At 35.1% G+C, this 22292-nt stretch overlaps 1 protein-coding gene across 6 annotated transcripts in view; it reads left to right on the top strand.

Moving 5' to 3' along the window:
- RPGRIP1L (RPGRIP1 like) overlaps nt 1–22292 on the top strand; it is a 103468-nt gene that overhangs the window by 13820 nt on the left and 67356 nt on the right. For 5 of the 6 annotated variants that reach the window (XM_032157356.2, XM_058440989.1, XM_058440988.1 and 2 more), the window contains 4 exons: nt 1266–1409; nt 13549–13654; nt 15624–15770; nt 17068–17141. In XM_032157356.2, the coding sequence (XP_032013247.1) occupies nt 1266–1409; nt 13549–13654; nt 15624–15770; nt 17068–17141 (471 nt within the window). Of the gene's footprint in view, nt 1–1265; nt 1410–1681; nt 1767–13548; nt 13655–15623; nt 15771–17067; nt 17142–22292 lie in introns of those variants that run through there. The other variant, XM_058440992.1, reaches the window with a different exon arrangement.

Below are 22292 nucleotides of genomic sequence, written 5' to 3'. Positions count from 1 at the left end.
GGTTATTGATAATGTCTTTTTTTTTTTTATCCTTCCCTTTCCTTTATTTTAAACCAAACTGGGCTATATGTAAACAGTTTGCTCCACTGAAATACAGCTATGTTCTGTAGGGTAACAACAGATGTTATATAACATGTTCTCAGAAAAAGGAAAATGAAGAACTTATCCAGCTGCCTCAATGGAAGGATTTATAGAATAGTCTTCTTTATTATAATTTTACCCTCATAGGAATGGCATAAAGTCTAGTCAGTTAGAATAGTGTAAGATTTAGAGGCAACATTTTTATTCCCAGAAAATCACAGGTAATTTTTTTAGATCCTGAATCAATTAGCCCTTTTCTTGGTTAAAAAAAAAAATAAAGAATTGGGGAGTGGCATCAAAGTTTGGAGTTATCAGATACATATGGATTTCAGATTTTGTTTTCGTGTGATTCTGTGGCACTGCATTCTTCATCATATCATGGTTTCAAAAAAGTTACTTCTGCCACATTTAGCTTACTTTTCTAGTTAATCCAAGCCTCATGGTTTCAGTGTCTGTGAGTTACACAAATGAAGCTAAGGTTCCACTTTAAGCCTTCACCTGGATCATCAAAAAGTAACAATACTTCATGAGAGGAGAAAACATGGCACACAGTATCATACTTAAGATAGTTGCTTAAGAATAATATGGTCTTCAAATTTTTTTAACATTTTTAATAGCAGTTACAGTAATGATTAGCCTGCAGGAAAATAAAAGACTAGACATAATCTTGTTACCTGATGATCACCTGAAAAGCCAACGTTTATACCAGTTCCTGAGACTCATTGCAATATGATGCTGCCAGACATGATAGAGAAAAATGCATGCCAGAGACCACTGAGTTATATTTGGCAAATTTCCTGCCACCTCTCTCTGAAGTGTTAATTTGGGTGTTATAAGCACCTGTGCACATACGAAAGAACAAAGGCATATAAATATTCTGAAGACCAGATTGTGGCATACATAGTAGGTGTACTCCACAATAAATACTTACTCAATTGAATCAAACCAAAGTCCAATCCATTGCCTAGGACATTATCTTTGAAAAGCAGTATCTTGCATTGTTCCATATGTATTTCCAAATCATCACATTTAATCTGCTACTATTTCACTGTGTGCAGAGGCACTTAAACTAAATTTTTTAACTTCTGCTTGCTCTTTTTCATGAAGAAGTTTCTTTGCACTGATCTTAACTACTGAAAACTTTTCCTCAAACTACAAGTTCTTACAAAGGCTCTTTATTTCAGAGAAAACGTTATTCAGTCACAAAGAGGCCAGATAGAGGAGTTAGAGCACTTGGCTGAGATCCTGAAAACTCAGTTGAGGAGAAAAGAAAATGAAATTGAGTTATCTCTTCTTCAGCTTCGAGAACAGCAAGCTACAGATCAAAGGTATGTTAAAACAGAAATATCACTTTGATAAGGTCAAAATTAGTTTAAAATACTTTATCATGTGCCATAAAAGAATAAATTTACCTAGTCTATTTAAAAATCATGTTTTTACTTAACATTCTTCATATAAGCCTATGCTCGATCTACTAACTGCTGTCAAGAACTCTAGTCTAAAGACAGCTTTCCCTAACCTGCTGTGCTTTTAAGCAGCTTCCGATGGGTGGAAATCACCCTCATCTTGTTTTCTCTGTTCATTTACCCCATTTGCCAAGATTGCAGGAAGTTCTGATACCATTTGATTATAACTACTGAGAGAAGTATGGGTGACAAGAACTCAGCTATTGGCATATCTTATACGTAAGTCCAGCATTACTTTTTTCAACCTTAAAAGATAGTAAATTCCATAATATGGTACACGTTTGTAATCCCAAAAAGATCCCTAATATTCCAAGTTTGGACTGCAATCTGTTGGCTGTGATAAGATTACAGTTGGACCTGTAGATAGTCTCCTTGCTGCCTTTTCGTCTATGACATTAAAAAACTTTTTTTTTTATAATTTCCAACTTTTAAGTTCAGGGGTACATGTACAGGATGTGCAGGTTTGTTACATAGGTAAACGTGTGCCATGGTGGTTTGCTGCACAGATAATCCCGTCACCCAGATATTAAGCCCAGCGTCCACTAGCTATTCTTCCTGATGATTTCCCTCCTCCCACCCTTCACCCTCTGACAGGCCCCAGTGTGTGTTGTTCCCCCTACCCTATGTGTCCATGTGTTCTCATCATTTAGCTCTCACTTAAAGTGAGAACATGCAGTGTTTGGTTTCCTGTTTCTGCATTAGCTTGTGAAGGATAATGGCCTCTGGCTCCATCCATGTCCCTGCAAAGGCCAAGATCTTATTCTTTTTTATGGCTGCATAGTATTCCATTCTCTTTATCTAGCCTATCATTGATGGGCATTTAGGTCAATTTCATATCTTTGCTATTGTGACTGGTACTGCAATGAACATACGTGTGCATGTGTCTTTATAATAGAACGATTTATATTCCTTTGGGTATATACCCAGTAATGGGATTTCCTCGTCGAATGGTATTTCTGCCTATAGGTCTTTGCGGAATCGCCACACAGTCTTACACAATGGTTGAACCAAATTACACTCCCACCAACAGTGTAAAAGTGTTCCTGTTTCTCCATAACCTTACCAGCATCTGTTGTTTTTTGACTCACCAGTCTGACTGGTGTGAGATGGTACCTCATTGTGGTTTTGGCTTGCATTTCTCTAATGATCAGTGATGTTGAGCTTTTTTTTTTTATGTTTTTTTTTTTTGGCCACATTATGTCCTCTTTTGAGAAGTGTCTGTTCATGTCCTTTGCCCACTTCGTAATGGGGTTGTTTGGCTTTTTTTTTCTTGTAAATTTGTTTAAGTTCCTTCTAGATGCTGGATATTAGATCTTTGTCAGATGGATAGATTGCAGAAATTTTCTCCTATTCTGTAGGTTGTCTGTTTACTCTGTTCATAGTTTCTTCTGCTGTGCAGAAACTCTTTAGTTTAATTAGATCTCATTTGTCAATTTTGCTTTTGCTGCAATTGCTTTTGGCATCTTCGTTGTGAAATCTTTGCCCATGCCTATATCCTGAATGATATCACCTAAGTTTTCTTTTTTTTTAATTTTATTATTATTATAATTTAAGTTTTAGGGTACATGTGCACAACGTGCAGGTTAGTTACATATGTATACATGTGCCATGTTGGTGTGCTGTACCCATTAACTCGTCTTTTAGCATTAGGTATATCTCCTAATGCTATCCCTCCCCCCTCCTCCCACCCCACAACACGCCCCAGTGTGTGATGTTCCCCTTCCTGTGTCCATGTGTTCTCATTGTTCAATTCCCACCTATGAGTGAGAACATGTAGTGTTTGGTTTTTTGTCCTTGCGATAGTTTGCTGAGAATGATGGTTTCCAGCTTCATCCATGTCCCTACAAAGGACATGAACTCATCATTTTTATGGCTGCATCGTATTCCATGGTGTATATGTGACACATTTTGTTAATCCAGTCTATCATTGTTGGACATTTGGGTTGGTTCCAAGTCTTTGCTATTGTGAATAGTGCCGCAATAAACATACGTGTGCATGTGTCTTTATAGCAGCATGTTTTATAATCCTTTGGGTATATACCCAGTAATGGGTTGGCTGGGTCAAATGGTATTTCTGGTTCTAGATCCCTGAAGAATCGCCACACTGACTTCCACAATGGTTGAACTAGTTTCCAGTCCCACCAACAGTGTAAAAGTGTTCCTATTTCTCCACATTCTCTCCAGCACCTGTTGTTTCCTGACTTTTTAATGATCGCCATTCTGACTGGTGTGAGATGGTATCTCATTGTGGTTTTGATTTGCATTTCTCTGATGGCCAGTGATGATGAGCATTTTTTCATGTGTCTTTTGGCTGCATAAATGTCTTCTTTTGAGAAGTGTCTCTTCATATCCTTCGCCCACTTTTTGATGGAGTTGTTGGTTTTTTTCTTCTAAATTTGTTTGAGTTCATTGTAGATTCTGGATATTAGCCGTTTGTCAGATGAGTAGATTGCAAAAATTTTCTCCCATTCTGTAGGTTGCCTGTTCACTCTGATGGTAGTTTCTTTTGCTGTGCAGAAGCTCTTTAGTTTAATTAGATCCCATTTGTCAATTTTGGCTTTTGTTGCCATTGCTTTTGGTGTTTTAGACATGAAGTCCTTGCCCATGCCTATGTCGTAAATGGTATTGCCTAGGTTTTCTTCTAGGGTTTTTATGGTTTTAGGTCTAACATTTAAGTCTCTAATCCATCTTGAATTAATTTTTGTATAAGGTGTAAGGAAGGGATCCAGTTTCAGCCTTCTACATATGGCTAGCCAGTTTTCCCAGCACCATTTATTAAATAGGGAATCCTTTCCCCATTGCTTGTTTTTGTCAGGTTTGTCAAAGATCAGATAGTTGTAGATATGCGGCATTATTTCTGAGGGCTCTGTTCTGTTCCATTGATCTATATGTCTGTTTTGGTACCAGTACCATGCTGTTTTGGTTACTGTAGCCTTGTAGTATAGTTTGAAGTCAGGTAGCATGATGCCTCCAGCTTTGTTCTTTTGGCTTAGGATTGACTTGGCAATGCGGGCTCTTTTGTGGTTCCATATGAACTTTAAAGTAGTTTTTTCCAATTCTGTGAAGAAAGTCATTGGTAGCTTGATGGGGATGGCATTGAATCTATAAATGACTTTGGGCAGTATGGCCATTTTCACAGTATTGATTCTTCCTACCCATGAGCATGGAATGTTCTTCCATTTGTTTGTATCCTCTTTTATTTCATTGAGCAGTGGTTTGTAGTTCTCCTTGAAGAGGTCCTTCACATCCCTTATAAGTTGGATTCCTAGGTATTTTATTCTCTTTGAAGCAATTGTGAATGGGAGTTCACTCATGATTTGGCTCTCTGTTAGTCTGTTATTGGTGTATAAGAATGCTTGTGATTTTTGCACATCGATTTTGTATCCTGAGACTTTGCTGGAGTTGCCTATCAGCTTAAGGAGATTTTGGGCTGAGACGATGGGGTTTTCTAGATATACAATCATGTCATCTGCAAACAGGGACAATTTGACTTCCTCTTTTCCTAATTGAATACCCTTTATTTCCTTCTCCTGCCTGATTGTCCTGGCCAGAACTTCCAACACTATGTTGAATGGGCGTGGTGAGAGAGGGCATCCCTGTCTTGTGCCAGTTTTCAAAGGGAATGCTTCCAGCTTTTGCCCATTCAGTATGATATTGACTGTGGGTTTGTCATAGATAGCTCTTATTATTTTGAGATACGTCCCATCAATACCTAATTTATTGAGAGTTTTTAGCATGAAGTGTTGTTGAATTTTGTCAAAGGCCTTTTCTGCATCTATTGAGATAATCATGTGGTTTTTGTTGTTGTTTCTGTTTATATGCTGGATTACGTTTATTGATTTGCATATGTTGAACCAGCCTTGCGTCCCAGGGATGAAGCCCACTTGCCTAGGTTCTTATTAGAAAAACCAAGTAAGATTTTCTAGCTTTTCATTTCAGATTCAGAGTTTATTCATCTTTCAACAAATTAAACTTATGTGGTAATATATGAAGAAGCTAAGAAAGGATGCTTGATATCAGACTTGTTAAAAAAAGTGGACTAAAAATGTATAAAAAGCTTTATATTTCATAGATTTATTAGATTAGTGTTACCTCTAAAAATTCTATTCCTAAAAAACTATGTGTAAAATTAAATTATATGAGAAATCCTATATGTTTAGTGACATTATATACCCTTCTAAGTGCAAGACAAAAGAAACCTGAATATTTTTGAGAATCATATTTAAGTTAGGAGATATTACTTGAACTCTGGCTAAAGGATAAGCTTGAATACCTACGATTTATTCATATTTCTGTAGGAAGAAGATTTAGATTTGGCCTACTTTAAAAACCAAGAATGGTTCCTTGTGAGAAGCAGTGCTAAAGGACCAGACCTCAACACTGAATATGGTGATCTTAGTAAATGCCAACAGCCATGTTTAAGACATTGCCTGAATATAAAAATTCACACAGGGACCAAGCTCAAGCTTGGGGCAGTCCCCACCTTTACTGAACCACTGACTACAGGGTTATCAAGGATTGCTTTCCCTGTTACATTTCTCAAGTTCCTATAGTGTAAGGTGGACACTGTGTTGGCCATTCCCTTTTCCAAAGGGATGTGATCATTTAGGAGTTAGTGTTAACTGAAAGGGAAATCCAAAAGTCCTTCAATCCTAAAACTAGAATGACAGAAGAAATAGAGTGATAGACAAGGATACATACTTTCCTACTATAAATATTACCAACAAGAGACACTAACACACACACACATAGAAGAGGTAAGTCCCTCCTTAGGGGGCTATATTATTTACTCTGTAGCAGTCTATTTTTGTCACATCAAGAATTAAAAGCAGAGACAAAATGAGTATTACAGGCAAAGAAACTTTTATTGCAGAGACCAGAGAAATAAATCAGTGTGTACCCTACCTCACTGATTTTATAAAATTGAAAATCTACATGTTATTTGCTTAGAAGGAAAGATACCTATAGTGAATAGCATATTGTTGCTTGAAATACAGTTGTTGAAACTGAGGAAATAGCTTAAAATAAGAATCTTCAATGCCTTTTTTAAATGTTTACACATAGCTCATAATTTTATATGTAACAGCAATTTTTTTGAGACTAATGGAAAACTGTTGAAAAAAATGTTAGAGAGAATGTAAAACTTGGTATAATTTACTGTAGAGAGAAATCACAAAATGGGAAACATATTTAAACTTTTCTTTCACGGATACATTATTTCAGATTTGAAATTCTAGAAGTCTGATCTGGATGTTGGACTCCTTGTTCTCAAACATGAACCTAACGTAGTTGTAATCTTCAGAGTGGCAGTGCTTGATATTTATGGCAAAGGGCCTTTTCATAGAATATTACAGAAACCTTCATAGTATGTGTTTAATAGACCAGTTTGGTTTGGCATCAGCTTGACATAAACTTTTGGTTATCCAAAGCCCTTAATTGCTTTGAAGTCAAAGCCCAGTGCTGCTCTTTTTTATTAAAATCATGTTTTTTCCTGTTGTTGTGGTCTATTTTGGAAGACTTGAGTTGTGATTTTTGCATATGTTCTACATAATGCCTCATTAGCAAAAAATCTTGTATCATTTACAAGTAGCCTGAATGTCTGTGTTGTTTTGAAGAAAAATCCATATTAAATTTAAACAATATAAAAATGCACATTTTCTGCTTATTAAAAAGGCCATCTTAAATTAAATTCAAAGCAGTAACCAGTGAACACATGTACATGAACATTAAAATCAGAATGATTTTACCATTTATTGACCTTTTTCAACTCCAAAAATATTTATACTCTTACAAATGTGTAACTAGTTTGTACTAAGTGTTTTTTTTTAAATAATTGTTAGGGTGTTTACCTTCTTAATTAGAAATCATGTAACTGCCATAATGTCCCAGTGGAGGAAATTTAACCCATAAGTATTTCAGACACTCTGACTTGCCTTCTTCCCTTTGACGGACAGCCAACTGTCAAATCTCGCAACAGAGAGGCCTCTTGCGCCATGCATTATAAGAAACAGCTTGGCTTTAAGGGCTCACTCTTTCCCCTCTGCCCAGATACAAGATTACTTTCTAGCACTCTAAGTTGTTCCCAACTTTTCATTGTGAGAAATTGCAAACCTTCAGAAAAGTGGAAAGAACAGTTGAATGAGCACTCACATAACCTTTCACCCCTTAGCATATTTTTTGAATGGTACAACAAGCCTGTTTTTGCACTCGGCCTGCTCTTCCTTAAGCCTTCTTTCACTCAGCCCCTTTTCTTCTCTCAACATCTCTCATCTCCTCTTCCTATTTCTCCTTCTCCCTCTCCCTCTCTCTCCTCTCCTCACTCATTCCTCACTTCCCTTCTCTTCACATCTCTCCCTTCCTTACTCCCATTAGGTGCATACATCACTTCACCCTCTGTACAGTTACAAGTAAGTATCTTCTAGGAAGAAGGACATCCTCCTACATAACCACAATACAGCTATCACATTCAGAACACTTAACAATGAATGATACAGCCACAGCATCTAATACACAGTCAATATCCACATTTTCCCAGTTGTCCCAATAATGTCTTTTGCAGCTTGGTCTTTTTGTAATAGCTGTTTTTGTTTTATTTTGTTTTGATCTAGGATCCAGTCCAGGGTCATGTGTTGTTGCCTTTAGTTATTATGTCATCTAAATATCCTTTATTCTCGAATGGTCCCCCACACTTTTATAGCCCATTGACAGTTGTATGCAGAATGTCGCTCAGTTTGGATTTGCCTTTTTGCCCAACCCCCTAATTTAAAGGGCACATCTGGTTCTCTGATGGAAGAGTAACTGGGACCAGGGATAGCCATGCAGACCTTACTACACAGGGGAGTGATCTGTCATTTTTAAAAATATATTCACCATGCTCTGACTGTTATTTTGAACAGCTTAGAATTCACCCAATGAAAATTTTCACACTGTAATACCATTTCTTTTATCCTCATGTTTTTATTATTAACATTAAGATATTTCCTTGATAGTGACTTAACATACCCTCCTGCCACAGAAATTGTCACGGATAATAGTTACTAATATATGAGTGTATGCATGATAGTGGAGGGAAAGTTACAACTTAGGAAGATCTTAGAGGAAAAAACTTAGAAGAGTGGGAAGAATTTAACTTTGAAGAGTGGGAAGAATTTAACTCTTAGAGCGAGATTTGAGTGTTATCTCCATTACTTAAGGTCTCTGGCCAAATTCTTTACTTCTGTGAGCCTCAGTTAGCCACCTAAACTGTAAAATGATTAGTTTGAAATGGGTAAATGGTTTCCTGCCTTTAAACAACAGCTATTTTTCTCTCTAGGGACCTTGTGTTCAGAAAGATTTGGCCTACTAAATTAGCTGTGTGTATTCATCAAAGAGACCTGTATCATGCCAATCACTCCTTCTGCTAATTGTTAAATAACCTGCGTTATGACACTGGATTGGCACAATTCTATCAAAAAATGAAAACAACACAAAACCATTCGTTCAGTTTTGCAACTTCATTGCCAGTAAATCTATGTTTCTTATTGGGCTTTCTGAAATATTGACTGTAAGGTTCCTGCCAGGTGTGGTGGCACATGCCTGTAGTCCCAGCTACTCTGGAGGCTGAGGCAGGAGAATTACTTGAACCAGGAGGCAGAGGGTGCAGTGAGCCGAGATCGCGACACTGCACTCCAGCCTTGATGACAGAGTGAGACTCTGTCTAAAAAAAAAAAGGAAAAAAAAAAATCAGATTCCCATTTCTTTTACTGTAAATCTCAAGTTGGAATCCATTAAACTTGACCGTAAAAATGGTCCCTATAAGAAGATGAGCCAGGATTTGAGTTCTTCCTGTCCCCAACCAGCCTTTGGGAGTGCCCTTCCACTGAGTGTGATTTTATGCATGTAGAGAGCTGATAAAACTGTCCTGTCCATTCCTGTGGGTGGTAAGAGTAAGAAAATACTGAGTTCTGATTTATAGTTTGACCCAACACCACAGGAAAGTAATGATTCAGAGGCAAATAAACATACACAGAGAGTTTTTTTCCTTTGAGCAATCTTAAATCAGAGAGCACTGTTTTCACCTATGAAGTTAAGTAGCAATTTTGAGCGAAATCGTTATCTTTCAAATAGACTTTCCTCAGCTATTTTAGTGAGGCTTATTCTATTCAGTTTACTAGCAGCCTTCTGTAGCCCTAGTCATAGGGGGTAGCCTTACTGGTGATTGTTATCTGTGTATCCGTAATAAAAACTATGAATGACCTACATTTCCTTCAACAATACAGCTACAGAATGTCTGCCACTGTTTGAAAAGAAAATCTCTAGAGCGCTTTTTTTAACCCTAAGGTTGTTTTCAACCTTATGCCCAAAATTTGGTCAGCCTGTAACTATTACTCAAAACAGTCTCTCCATTCTATCTCATGAATATTTGACCTAACTACTTCCCAGAATCTCATAGCCTAGCTTCTGTGTTTTAAAGCCTTCTCTTCTAAATGACATTAAATACTATAACATTTTTATCTCAAAAATTCAAGAAGTTTTTTTAGCTTTCATAATATGGTGGCAAGGAATGAAATGTTGGCAAAGGGTGGGGGAGGGGAGTTGAATGCCTGGGGAATAAAGTATATGAAACTTTCGCTGGAGCAAAGATTTTTGCTTCTTAAGCTTTCATATTAGACTATACATTACATAGCTCTGCTGAAAGTTTTTACTTCTCCAGTGTATCTGAGGTTTTAGGTTTCTGGATTTATTATGGCACCCAGTAGCAAAGCTGGAGTCAAGTGTTTTCCAAGGCTTCCATTAGAAATTCCTTTTTCAGAGTTTATTGCTTGACTGTTTCAAATTATATGAGAGAAACTTGGCACACAGGTTGTTGAGCTGGATTACTTTTTTTTGGACATGAAATCTAATTTATTTCAGTTTGTTTTTAATCTAGAGATGGGCCAGCAACTCTTCTCATAGTTTTATAAGATTTGATCATAATTTTAAATCATGTTTTTTTTTTAAAAAAAAAAAAAAGGAAAGAGAAAAGAAACTGCATTTTCCAACTTAATCATTCCTGACTTTTTCAAAATCTTTGATGAAAATTTTGAGAAATTTATTTTTACAAAGCACTTAATTAGTATACTTGATGTCTGTTTGCAGATCATTTCACCATGTGTAATGCAGCATGTATGATTTGGTACATGACTGTCAGAGTTCATCTGAATGTCTGAATGTTTTTACCATGCATTATTCTTTCTGTTAGAATGTCATCATCCTGAAGATTTGGTATTCCTGTCATAGTGTGTAGAAGAGGGCAAAAAAATCCTGTGTGGAGGTCACTTAAAATATTACTCATAAAATTAGCCCTAAGTCTATTCTTCAAAGACCAACCTGAGGCCTTGCTCCGCAAGCACAAAGGTCTAGGATTGGTCACCTAGCTATGCACCCTCGCTCTATCTTGCCTACAACATCCTTCTCACATTTCTTGTCATCTTTTTGTGACATCTCCCTCCCTCTTTCTCTCTTACTTCCTCCCATTATTCTTGTACCATATTTCATCTATGTAAAAATGTTAAGTTGATTGTTGGGTTTGAGGTAATTTTTATTGCACATCTTCTTAAAGGCTAGACCACATTTATCACATTGCTGATTTGAACTTTTATGTTATCACTGACCTAGCACTTCTAGTTTAACAGATTATCCTCTTCTTCTCATTGTTACATGAAAAAAAAATAAAGTCATAATAATGAAGCCCCTAAAACTGATACATAAAAGTAATTATTAAAGACTTACAAGTTTAGCATTGTCCCAGGAAAGGTGTACTCTGTAGCAAACTGACTTTTTATTTGAAGTACATTATTATACCACATTGTTACTTAAGGTATTGTTTAAAGTACATTACTGCTGTTGTCTAAATACTATGTGGTAAGTTGTATTTATGCCCACCTGTTGGGCATTACCAGATTAAAATGCCCTGTCACTGTTTTTGGCAGTATTTTGAAAAGTTTAAACTCCAAGGAGTTTAGGAAAATATTCGGGAAAGCACCCACCAATTAAACCACTGAAGTTTTTGACATATGCGTACTGGTTTTTGCCTTACAAAAAAATTTAAAATTAAAAGCTGTTATTTCTATCACCCTATGTGCCCAAATGGATTATAGAGATTTAATTCTGTTACTGTAATTAATGGTTATTATTCAAATATATCTGAATCTTCTTAAAAGTATCAACATACTGTGGCCAATCACAGTGGCTCACGCCTGTAATCCCAGCACTTTGGGAGGCCGAGGCGGGTGGATTATGAGGTCAGGAGATGGAAACCATCCTGTCTAACATAGTGAAACCCCGTCTCTACTAAAAATACAAAAAACCAGATGGGCGTGGTGGCAGGTACCTGTAGTCCCTGCTACTCAGGAGGCTGAGGCAGGAGAATCACTTGAAACCAGGAGGCGGAGGTTGCAGTGAGCCGAGATTGCACCACTACCACTCCAGCCTGGGTGACAGAGTGAGACTCCATCTCAAAAAAAAAAAATTATCATACTTTAAAACAAAAATAAAATATCAGAGACAACTGGAAATATATGAAAAGATTTTTAATTATTTGAATCACATTCTGTCCTTACATATCAATAAATGTCATTCACTGCTGAGTGGTCAAACCAAGTAATTCTGGGGCAAATAAGTAAATTATATTTTGGCTTCTAAATATGAAAGAAAAGAATATTTTCTTTAGACTTTAAGATGTATTTTTCTCTTTTTATTATATATATATGTATTTTTAGTGACTAAAGGTAATACTGAGTGAATAATAGTGAGTATATTGTTGAATATGTGCTCAGAACTACTAGATAACATGTTTTAGACATATAATTATTTTAACATTGTGTTAAGACTGTACCCTGGGCAAAATTCGGATTCATGGGCTTGTTTATCTTCTGTGTGAGGACAACTAACTGTCCAATGCCAAAATACAATGAACTTTCAAATATCAAAGAGGAAAATTAAGTATTTCAAGTCCTCAGCTGGTTTACAGATGTGTGAGCTTTGTAGTCCATTTTCTGGTTCCAGTAGGGCATTATGACAATTTTTCCAATATGTGTACGCTAGATAAGTTTTAAAAGTAAAATCTCTTACTTTAAATATTGAACTCTCTGATTTTAAATTTTTTACATATATTTTTCCTAAAAGTGAGCTCTGAAATGTAGCTTCAAAATTAACAAAATATTTTTTAATATAAAATGTTTTAAATTAAGGAACTTTTCTCCGTCAAGAAAATAAATGCCTTTTGAAAACAGGTACTCATTTAGATCTATGATTAACCTTTAACAAGATCTTCCTGTTAAATTCTGCGTTTGCTTTAATCTCAGTGGGAAAAATACAAAATAGTATTGTAACATATAAGGTTTCTATATACCCTGTGGACATCAAATGATCTCTTACAGCTAAAGGCACATCTGCAACATATTTAAATGCCAGCTTTGGGCATTATTAGTATAAAATGCCAAGTTACTTTTTTTGCAAATATTTTGAAAAGTTTAAAACTCCAAGAGGAAACTCCAATAAATGGTGATCTTATGATGCCATTTGCATCGAGAGAGTTGTAGAAAGATGAATGGCTGTATTGCATATTTTTCATTTAGGGAAAAGTAGCGTGATAGTCCTCCTTAAAATAAGTGTGAAGTTCGGTAATGGTACCATTGCTATACTAAAAACTATTGTGTTTTTGTGCCATCTTTCAGGATGCTATAAAATGATTGTAAATCCATGTTATCAACTGTAGAGGTAACATAGTCATGAACTTTGGGGGGCTCCCTTCAAACTTTGTGAGTTTGAGGTTATGAAAGTTCAGGAATGATTATTGGTTTGTTTTAAATAATTAATCTGTCCTGCATTTATAATAATCCAAAAACCTCATTGACTGATGTACAAGTATATAAATATTTTCTATGTAACATTAATTGAAAAATTGTGATTCCACCGTAGATTTTCTTTCTTCTAACTTGCATTTTTTACTTCTTTCTTTTTCTTAAACACAACTCTGAAGGTCAAATATTCGGGACAATGTAGAAATGATTAAGCTTCATAAACAGCTAGTGGAGAAAAGCAATGCTCTTTCAGCAATGGAAGGAAAATTTATTCAGCTTCAAGAGGTACAGTGATAATTTATTTTATTACGATGTTACAGAGCTGCAAAGGATTCAAAAGTAGTATTCGAGTTGTTTTTTTAAACATAGAATGATCATAACACTAAACGTAATTTTTAAAGATTGTTTTTTGTATTCACAAATGTGTATCATTTCCCTTAATATATTGTTTATTATTTATAACTCCAGCACTAAAGAAATAATTAACTGCTTGGACTTTTTATAAATATCTGTGTCATCTTAAAATAATAACCATATTTATTATAAATCATCTTCTACCAAGGAAATTTATTTTTAACTCCTTTTATCTGAATTTATTATGGACACATAGCACTGAAGTTTTGCTATATTTGCATATATCTTCAATTTGAAGCATTTATAAAATTATTGGCAATAGACCAAAGTAATGAATAGGTCAGTAATCATGTTCCATTAAAAGTTTCTTTGATTTGAATTTTTTTTCTTTCTTGGTCACTACCATTACCTGAAAATACTTGATTACTCTTAATGTCAACTATCAGTGTATTTACTTTAAACCTTAACCTTTCAGGTTGACAATACTTGGGATTCTTTATGCCTATGGTTGTTTTAACAAGGACTATAACCCCACAGGAATATGCCATCCGAGGGCTTCTATTTGTTGGCACTGCATAATTAACATAGGTTCTGGAATTAATGAACTCCAAGGCATTCCAGTTGAACAGAATTTATGTGAAGTAATACTTTCTTTGAAGTCCCGAGACAAGGAGAGCAGTAGAATGATGCAAAGCAAAGGGTCATCTGAAGCCTAAATTCACTGTTGAATTCAATAGTTAAATATTTTTCAGCCATGCTCTGGGGATTTTGTTTTCCATCCTGTAGGAACCTCTTTAAATGCCAAGTGGTAATTACTTCTGCATAAATATGAGAGTTTGTAAAAGAGGAGACTGATTAGAGAGTGAGAATGATAGTGCTATCTACAGATGTTAGAAGAAGGAAAATTTAAAAATCCCTATGGTTGAAAGCCATTTCTAAGATTAAGAATTAAGAAAGGAATTGAAAAATGATTTTACATTCTCATCACTTTGACAATTTTGATTTCTATTTAACAGTGAACCCAGGTATTAGTTTAAATACCAACAGTAACAGGTGTCTGCTGTAGTACAGTCAGCTCTTTTGGAAGTTGACATAGGGTAAAAAAATTGAGAGGTTAAGCCCAACAGCCTCAGTGAAGTGTGGAGCCTAGAAGAAGATGGCTGAAGATTAACGAAAATTGACCTGAATGGCTCAGTAGCCATGTTTCATTTAAATGAGTGAAGAAAAACTTCAGTAAGACTTGAGAGATTTTAGTTAGCAGGTGAGGCATTGCATGTTATGGTTATATGGTCTCTATGAAAAGACTTTAATGTGATTACCTTTTTTATTTAAAAAAAACTATGTGACATTAAAGTATATAAAATTGAATTTACAGCATGGTCATAAATAGACCGTTTTTTAAAAATTAAGAAAAGTTCATAACTATTTTACTAAATTGGAAATGTTAACTTAATTGTATGCAAATTAAAAGCTAACCATTCAGGGCTATTTATACGATGTGGCAGCGAATCCCTTCAGTTCAAATATCTGTGGTCAGCATTTTTGACCCATGCTACAGCATTTTTAGACAGCATGTCCAACCAATGTAACCACAGCAAAAAGAAAAAAAGTTATTGTTAAAACGAATTTACTTGCTGGTCACCATCAATAAGTCAAAAACTAGGAGGAAATAAAATATGTGACTCTATGCTAAGTTAACCCTGTATTTTCTTCCTCATGTCACACACATGTTCAGTGTCTCCTACGGATAAGTAGCACATATACATCATTTGTTAGGTAAAAAATAATCTGTATAAGGCGAACTTCAGGAGTAAATTCATTTATAGAATTGTAATCATTTAGTCCAATGATTAGTCATAACCAAAAATAATGTTTAAAAGATGTTCTTTTTATCTTTTAGAAGCAAAGAACTCTCAGAATCAGCCACGATGCTTTGATGGCAAATGGGGATGACTTAAACATGCAACTTAAAGAGCAGCGTTTAAAATGCTGCAGTCTTGAGAAACAATTACATTCTATGAAGTTTTCTGAAAGAAGAATAGAAGAGGTAAGCTCCCAAAGAGTTTAGCCATCTGTTGCATTACAACTTCTTGGTAACTGTTTTGAAAAAGTAAAATAGAGACATTTCAAAATTTTACTTATTTAAAATTATAAGTTATATACATGGTGTTTTGAGCACAGCAAAATATAGTAGTTAATATATGAATGGCAAATCAGTGTTTAACTGTACTTGCAAATATGGCAAGATCCACTGTTTACCCAAAGGATTAAAGATCCTTGAGTAAAATGAAACCAACATTTTGAAACTGATGCCAGATTACCTGTGGAACTTAACTTTCTCAACCATAACAGCTTATTACTCATTTGAGATACTAAAACAAAATAACAGGACTTTATCTGTTTCTGAGGAGATGGCTGTTGTATTCTGCAATATCAGTAATTTTGTGAAATTACTTAATTTTTTTTAGGAAGTTGTTTGAAAACTCATCTTCCTATTATCGTAGTATTTTCTGTAGCCTGTTAAGTTTGTTCCCAAGGAGAATGGAAGTGAAATAAGATGCCTGCATTCTGTTCTGATCTTGGGAGAATCTTTTACCGTCTCATACTAGCATCAAAAGAGAATTTTGAAAATGGAAATAAAGTTTAAGAGTAGTCTGATCCACAGGGAAAAGTTGTGACTGCAAAATATACTTATGAATAAAACTTAAAAATACATACTAGAGTACAGAAATCTACATTTTAGTCAGAGGGATGTAATTATTACTCCATTTATTTCTGAAAATACTATTCATGGGCTAAAACAGTATGTAACTTTATTTGTTTATTCATTTATTCGCAAAATGTGCTAGTAGCTATTTATAAATTTTAGATAATGTGAGAAATTGTATCTTCAGAGTAAATTGTGATTAACAACAATTTGAACCATGAACCAAAAAAAAGTTAATCCTTTTAATTTTTTATGGGCTAATTGTAAATTAATACAAAATGAATATAATTACAGAAGTTATCATGGTGAAAAGTAAAAAATACTATGTTTCCCGGGACATAGCAAGCTCTTAACATATTCTTTAATGACTTCTGGCACATATTGCATAAAGCAGTGCATACGTTTCTACTAAATTAAAACAGGAATATTAATTTCACGTTTATCTAACAACTTGGAAAGAATCAATGCTGAATTAAATGCAGACAATATAAGTGGTCTGGTTAGCAGCTACCATTTAGCAATCGAGGTTAAAACATGTTAACCTCCTCTCATATAGAGTTTTTTTATGTTTTTTTTTTTTACCCCCAAGTGGTTTTATATAACATTTACTTAATATGTAATTTTATTTTCATTTTAGCTGCAGGATAGAATTAATGATTTAGAAAAGGAACGGGAACTTTTAAAGGAAAACTATGATAAACTTTATGACAGGTAAATTGTGATTCCATGTGTTCTTTCATTGTCTTGTTTGAGCTGTTTTATATGTAAGCATTTGCTGTTGTCAGAATAGATCATGTTGATCAAAGAATTAGCAACAAATGATAGCAAGGAATATGCAAACTGTATAAAGGAAATACAAGGTTTTTAAAGGCATTGGTAATAAGTTGTTTAACCTAAGCAGTAGCCTATCACCACTAAGAAAACCATATCACTTTGTTGCTAGTAAACTGCTATCATTTATTGAACACTAACTATAAACTGACACCGTGCTAGATACTCTACATTTATTGTTATAAATTGTTCACAGCACCCTGAAATGTATGTATTATAAATTCCCATTTTGCAGACAAGGAAGATGAAGCAAAATTAAGTAACATTAAGAGGCACTTCCTACCTCTTTTTTTTGAGACAGTGTCTCAGTCGCCCAAGCTGGAGTACAGTGGCACAATCATGGCTCACTGCAGCCTCAACTTCCTGGGCTTAATCCTCCCACCTCAGCAGCCTGAGCAACTGGGACCACAGGCACACGCCACCGTGTCAGACTAATTTTTTTAATTTTTTGGTAGTGATGAGTTCTTTCTATGTTGCTCAGGCTGATCTTGAACTCCTGGGCTCAAGTGACCATCCTGCCTCAGCCTCCGAAAATGCTGAGATTACAGGGGTGAGCCGCTGCACCCAGCCCATACCTTTTAAATGTATAAAGTAATAGAGCTTGTATTTGAACCTCTTTTGGTCTCTTTCCTGGACTCCCCAGCTTATTAACTGAGAGTTATTCTGTTAGGGAAAAACAGAGGTGCTCACTTACAATTGTTTCTGTTCCTTATAAAGAGAAACACAAGCATCTTTATTAGGAGATATACCTAATGCTTAATGACGAGTTAATGGGTGCAGCACACCAACATGGCACATGTATACATATGTAACAAACCTGCACATTGTGCACATGTACCCTAAAACTTAAAGTATAATAATAATAAAATTAATAAATAAAAAAGAGAAACACAAGCATCTTTATCTCAAGATACATTTTAAAGGGCTGCTTCAATTTTGTTTCTTAATCTACTTCATAATTATGGTATTTTAGAAATTAATCCTTTCTGGTAATATTAGAAACAAAATTATACTCCACATCTAAGTTTGGTTAAGTGTTACAGATATCTCTCTGTGTGTGTGTGTGTGTAATTTTAAGTCTTTTTAGTATATGATACTGATAATGATAAATATAGGTTTACGTGAAAGCAAATGTAATATATACTTAAATACATATGTTATAGCTGATATTCAACAGCTACTTCTACTGGTCATGTGCTGAAACCTCAGAAAATAACCATTTGAGCTACAAGTGCTTCTTTAACTTTTTAGCTTTTTCTCTTATTTTTTATCAATTAAATTTACATTTTGTAAATTGAACAAATTATACCCAAGGAGTGTGGGGATAGGCTTTTATTTTGATTTACTTCTGAAAAGTTACCTAAATTAACGTAGGCATTATTTCAGTAGTTTGTGTCATCTATGTTATTTACCTACTTGTGGGGACTATCTTTGTACAGTGACTGATTGTATTAAGGGTTACCAACAGTAGATTCAGACACCAGTTAAAATCGTATGTGTGTTTGAAAAGTTTAAATGTCAGTATACAAATTGCACAGTACCCTATTAGAGAAGATATCATCCCTCTTTTATAAATGAGGAAATTGGGATTCCAGAAAAATTAAGACTTGTGCAGAGTCACACAGCATTGCTGAGACTCTAGTTTAGAACTAAAACCCAGATATTTTCTAACTCTAAAGCTTGAATTCTTTTTTTGTTATGCTTCACTATCTGATTTTAATTGCATTGGAAAATTGTATATGTGGAAGGGAAACATTCATGGAATAACAGAACTGTTATACATCCAGAAATTCTTACTGATTTACATATATCTTCAGTATCTTACAATTTCAAATAATTTACGTAGTCTAAATAGAAGAAAATAGTGCCATATGGCCATTACTTCCAAATTTTCTACTTCTCCCCAGTTTGAAAATTTGCTGAACATACTTACTTGGAATAAAAAAAAAAATCAAACTTAGCTGGGAATAATGTATAAATAAAATTTTGAGAAAGTCATGTTTTTCTCATATTTACTTTCCCACCACAAAATTTATCTTTCCATATTAGAAGATGATCTAAGAGTATAAATTTGAAGGGTTTTTTTTTCAATGTTTTATGCTTACACTAACATTTTTTCCTGTCACACTGAAAGCAGACTTCATTATGCTGCTCACACGTGAAGTTTATGTGAGATATATGGAAGTAAATATGTGTAGTGAGTGTCAAAACATTTAATGTCAAAAGAAAAATTAATGTAACATAAGCACAAAACCCAGCAAACACACATAATAGTCAACAGAACTACAGAATTCTCTAATATAGTGTTTTTGAAATATATGATACATTTTAGAAGTGTAGTTGGAGAAATTCAACAAAAGTCTGCATTGTCTCTGAGATTCTTTACAGCTCTTTTGTTTCATGACACTGCTATTCATTATTGCCAACAACTAATGTTCATCAAAAACTACACATACTCCCTGTTTGCTTAGTCATAATGATAACATGTTTTTAAAAGGACAGCATTTGTTTGTTATTCAAAATTGACTAGTTTTCAGGAGAAAAATATGATTTGCAGATTGCATTCTCATCTTTCTTTTTCAAATGAAATTTTGAATGTGTTTATTACTTGACATATGACATATTAGAGAATCATCTGGGAAGATAAAACGCTCATGTTACATTTTAGTGTGAGCCTTTTTTAATATGCTAAAACACTTTTGATACACTGCCAAGAAGTAAGTATAACTTTAAGAAATGTTTAGTTTAAAAGTTCAGAATACATTTTTTGCAATTATATCTTTCTATTGGGTCAGAGAGAAACTCTATACTGTGGTATGTAATACAGTATTATGTTATGCTATAATCTGGTAATGCTGTGCTTCACTTTTGAAGTTAGTTAGTGTTGGGGCCATGTAACTGATAAATGCAGTGGTTCCTAAACTATAATGTATGCAAATAACCTGGAAAACGTATTAAAATGTAGATTTCACCACCTCTTCAGAGCTTCTTTGCCTATCCATCTGCACCCCTCCCTCTGCCCCCATACCATCCAACTCTGATTCAGTTAATTTGAGACTGGGTCCAAAAAAATCTGTTGAATGTGATTTTGAGGTATTAACTCCTTGAGAGACACTAATACAATGTCTGTTTTTAAAAGGTATTCATCTAGTTTTTAAGATGATATTAACCTTTTTAAGAATCGGGTGGATCAAGTTTTTATTATGTGATAGTCATCTACTTCTCAAAATGTAAAAGAGCACTGCTGACACCCATAGATGCTCTGTGTTCTGTTTCTGTAAAGTGAGCATCTGTGCCCTGTAACCTTCTAGAAACCATAAAATCTCATGTGATCAAATATGAGCAGCTTATGCTTCACAGAAATCAAACTCCAAGTACATTTGGGGCATCATCTTCTTTCAGTAAGTGAAATATCCTGATGTAAATATGAATTTAATTTTCATTAGGCCCTAAATAAAGTACCTATGATTTAAAAAAAAAAAAAACAAAAAAGGAGAGAGAGAGACAGGATCTTGCTCTGTTGTCCAGGCTGGAGGGCAGTGGCGCAATCATAGTTCACTGCAATCTCGACCACCTGGACTCAAGCAATCCTCCCACCTCAGCCTCCCAAGTAGCTAGGACTACAGGCATGTGCCACCATACCTGTCTAATTTTCAATTTTATTATTATTTTTTATTGTTTTTTTGAGACAGAATCTCTCCCTGTCACCCAGGCTGGAGTATAGTGGCAGAGTCTTGGTTCACTGCAACCCCTGCCTCCCGGGTTCAAGCGATTCTCCTGTGTCAGCCTCCTGAGTAGCTGGGATTACACGTGTGTGCCACCATACCTGCCTAATTTTTGTATTTTTAGTAGAGACGGAGTTTTACCATGTTAGCCAGGCTGGTCTCAAACTCCTGACCTCAAGTGATCCGCCCACCTCGGCCTCCCAAAGTGCTCGGATTACAGGCATGAGCCACCACACACCACACTCAGCCTTTAATTTTATTTTTTATAGAGATGGGATCTCTCTATGTTTCCTAGGCTGGTGTTGAACTCCTGGGCTCAAGCCATCCTCCTGCCTCAGCCTCCCGAAACACTGGGATTACAGGCATGAGCCACTGTACCCAGCCACTGTCTATTTCTTTATGGATGATTTACAGTTTATTCTTTCCTATCTCTCACATTAGGATGCCCTTGAACATTGAACAAATGGAATTTCTTCTATAAGAGGAAAGATCTTAGGAAGCAGATGAACTCTTTGGCTTTATTTAGATCTTTATAAGGTTTTGATCAAGGGTGTGTATTTACAGTATGCTGACCCATGTCTGCCAGTGGACATGCTGGTGACCACAAGCAGCAATGGGCATTCCACTGCAGGCTGACATTTGAACAGTCCTGCAACATCATGTAACAGTGAAATGTGTACAAAAACTAACTGTGATCCCTCTTCAGTTGTCACTATAGGCAATATACAAAAACATTTTCATGAATAAAAAGTTCTCAAAGACTGTTCTCATATGCAGATTTAATCATGTACACAGCCCTTACAAAGAAAATGGAGCCAGATGTGGTTCACCATTTATAGTTACACAGATGGCTGTAAGCATAGAGGAATACAGTAAATTCAAAAGGAATTCCTCATGAAACTCCAGTGGAATGTAATCCTAAATTTAGAGGGAAGATAGCAGTGGACTAAATTCAGATTGACTTATGCTGATTTACACTAGTATTTTGTGGGTTTGGAAAACCCAGGCCGCTAAATTGTTCTTAATTTAAACACATACAGCTTCTGATGTTTCTGCCAGATTAGCTGTTGGTGATCTTTTTGCTGGTACTAATGCTATTGGAACACTACTGTTTCTAATTTTTGGTGTCTGATATAATGTATGTTGTGCCTATTTCATCATGCTAATTTTTTTTCCGGGTGGTACATGTTTTTAATAAAATAAGACATGCATATATATATATATATATACACACACACACACACACACACACATAGATGTACTCACATTCATTTATATATATGGATGTGTTTGATATATACAATTT

The sequence above is a fragment of the Hylobates moloch genome, unplaced genomic scaffold, assembly GCF_009828535.3.
Source record: "Hylobates moloch isolate HMO894 unplaced genomic scaffold, HMol_V3 SCAFFOLD_6, whole genome shotgun sequence".
Classification (NCBI taxonomy): Eukaryota; Metazoa; Chordata; class Mammalia; order Primates; family Hylobatidae; genus Hylobates; species Hylobates moloch.
The sequence above is the reverse complement of the archived record's forward strand: the minus strand, read 5'-3'. Positions and strand labels throughout refer to the sequence as shown.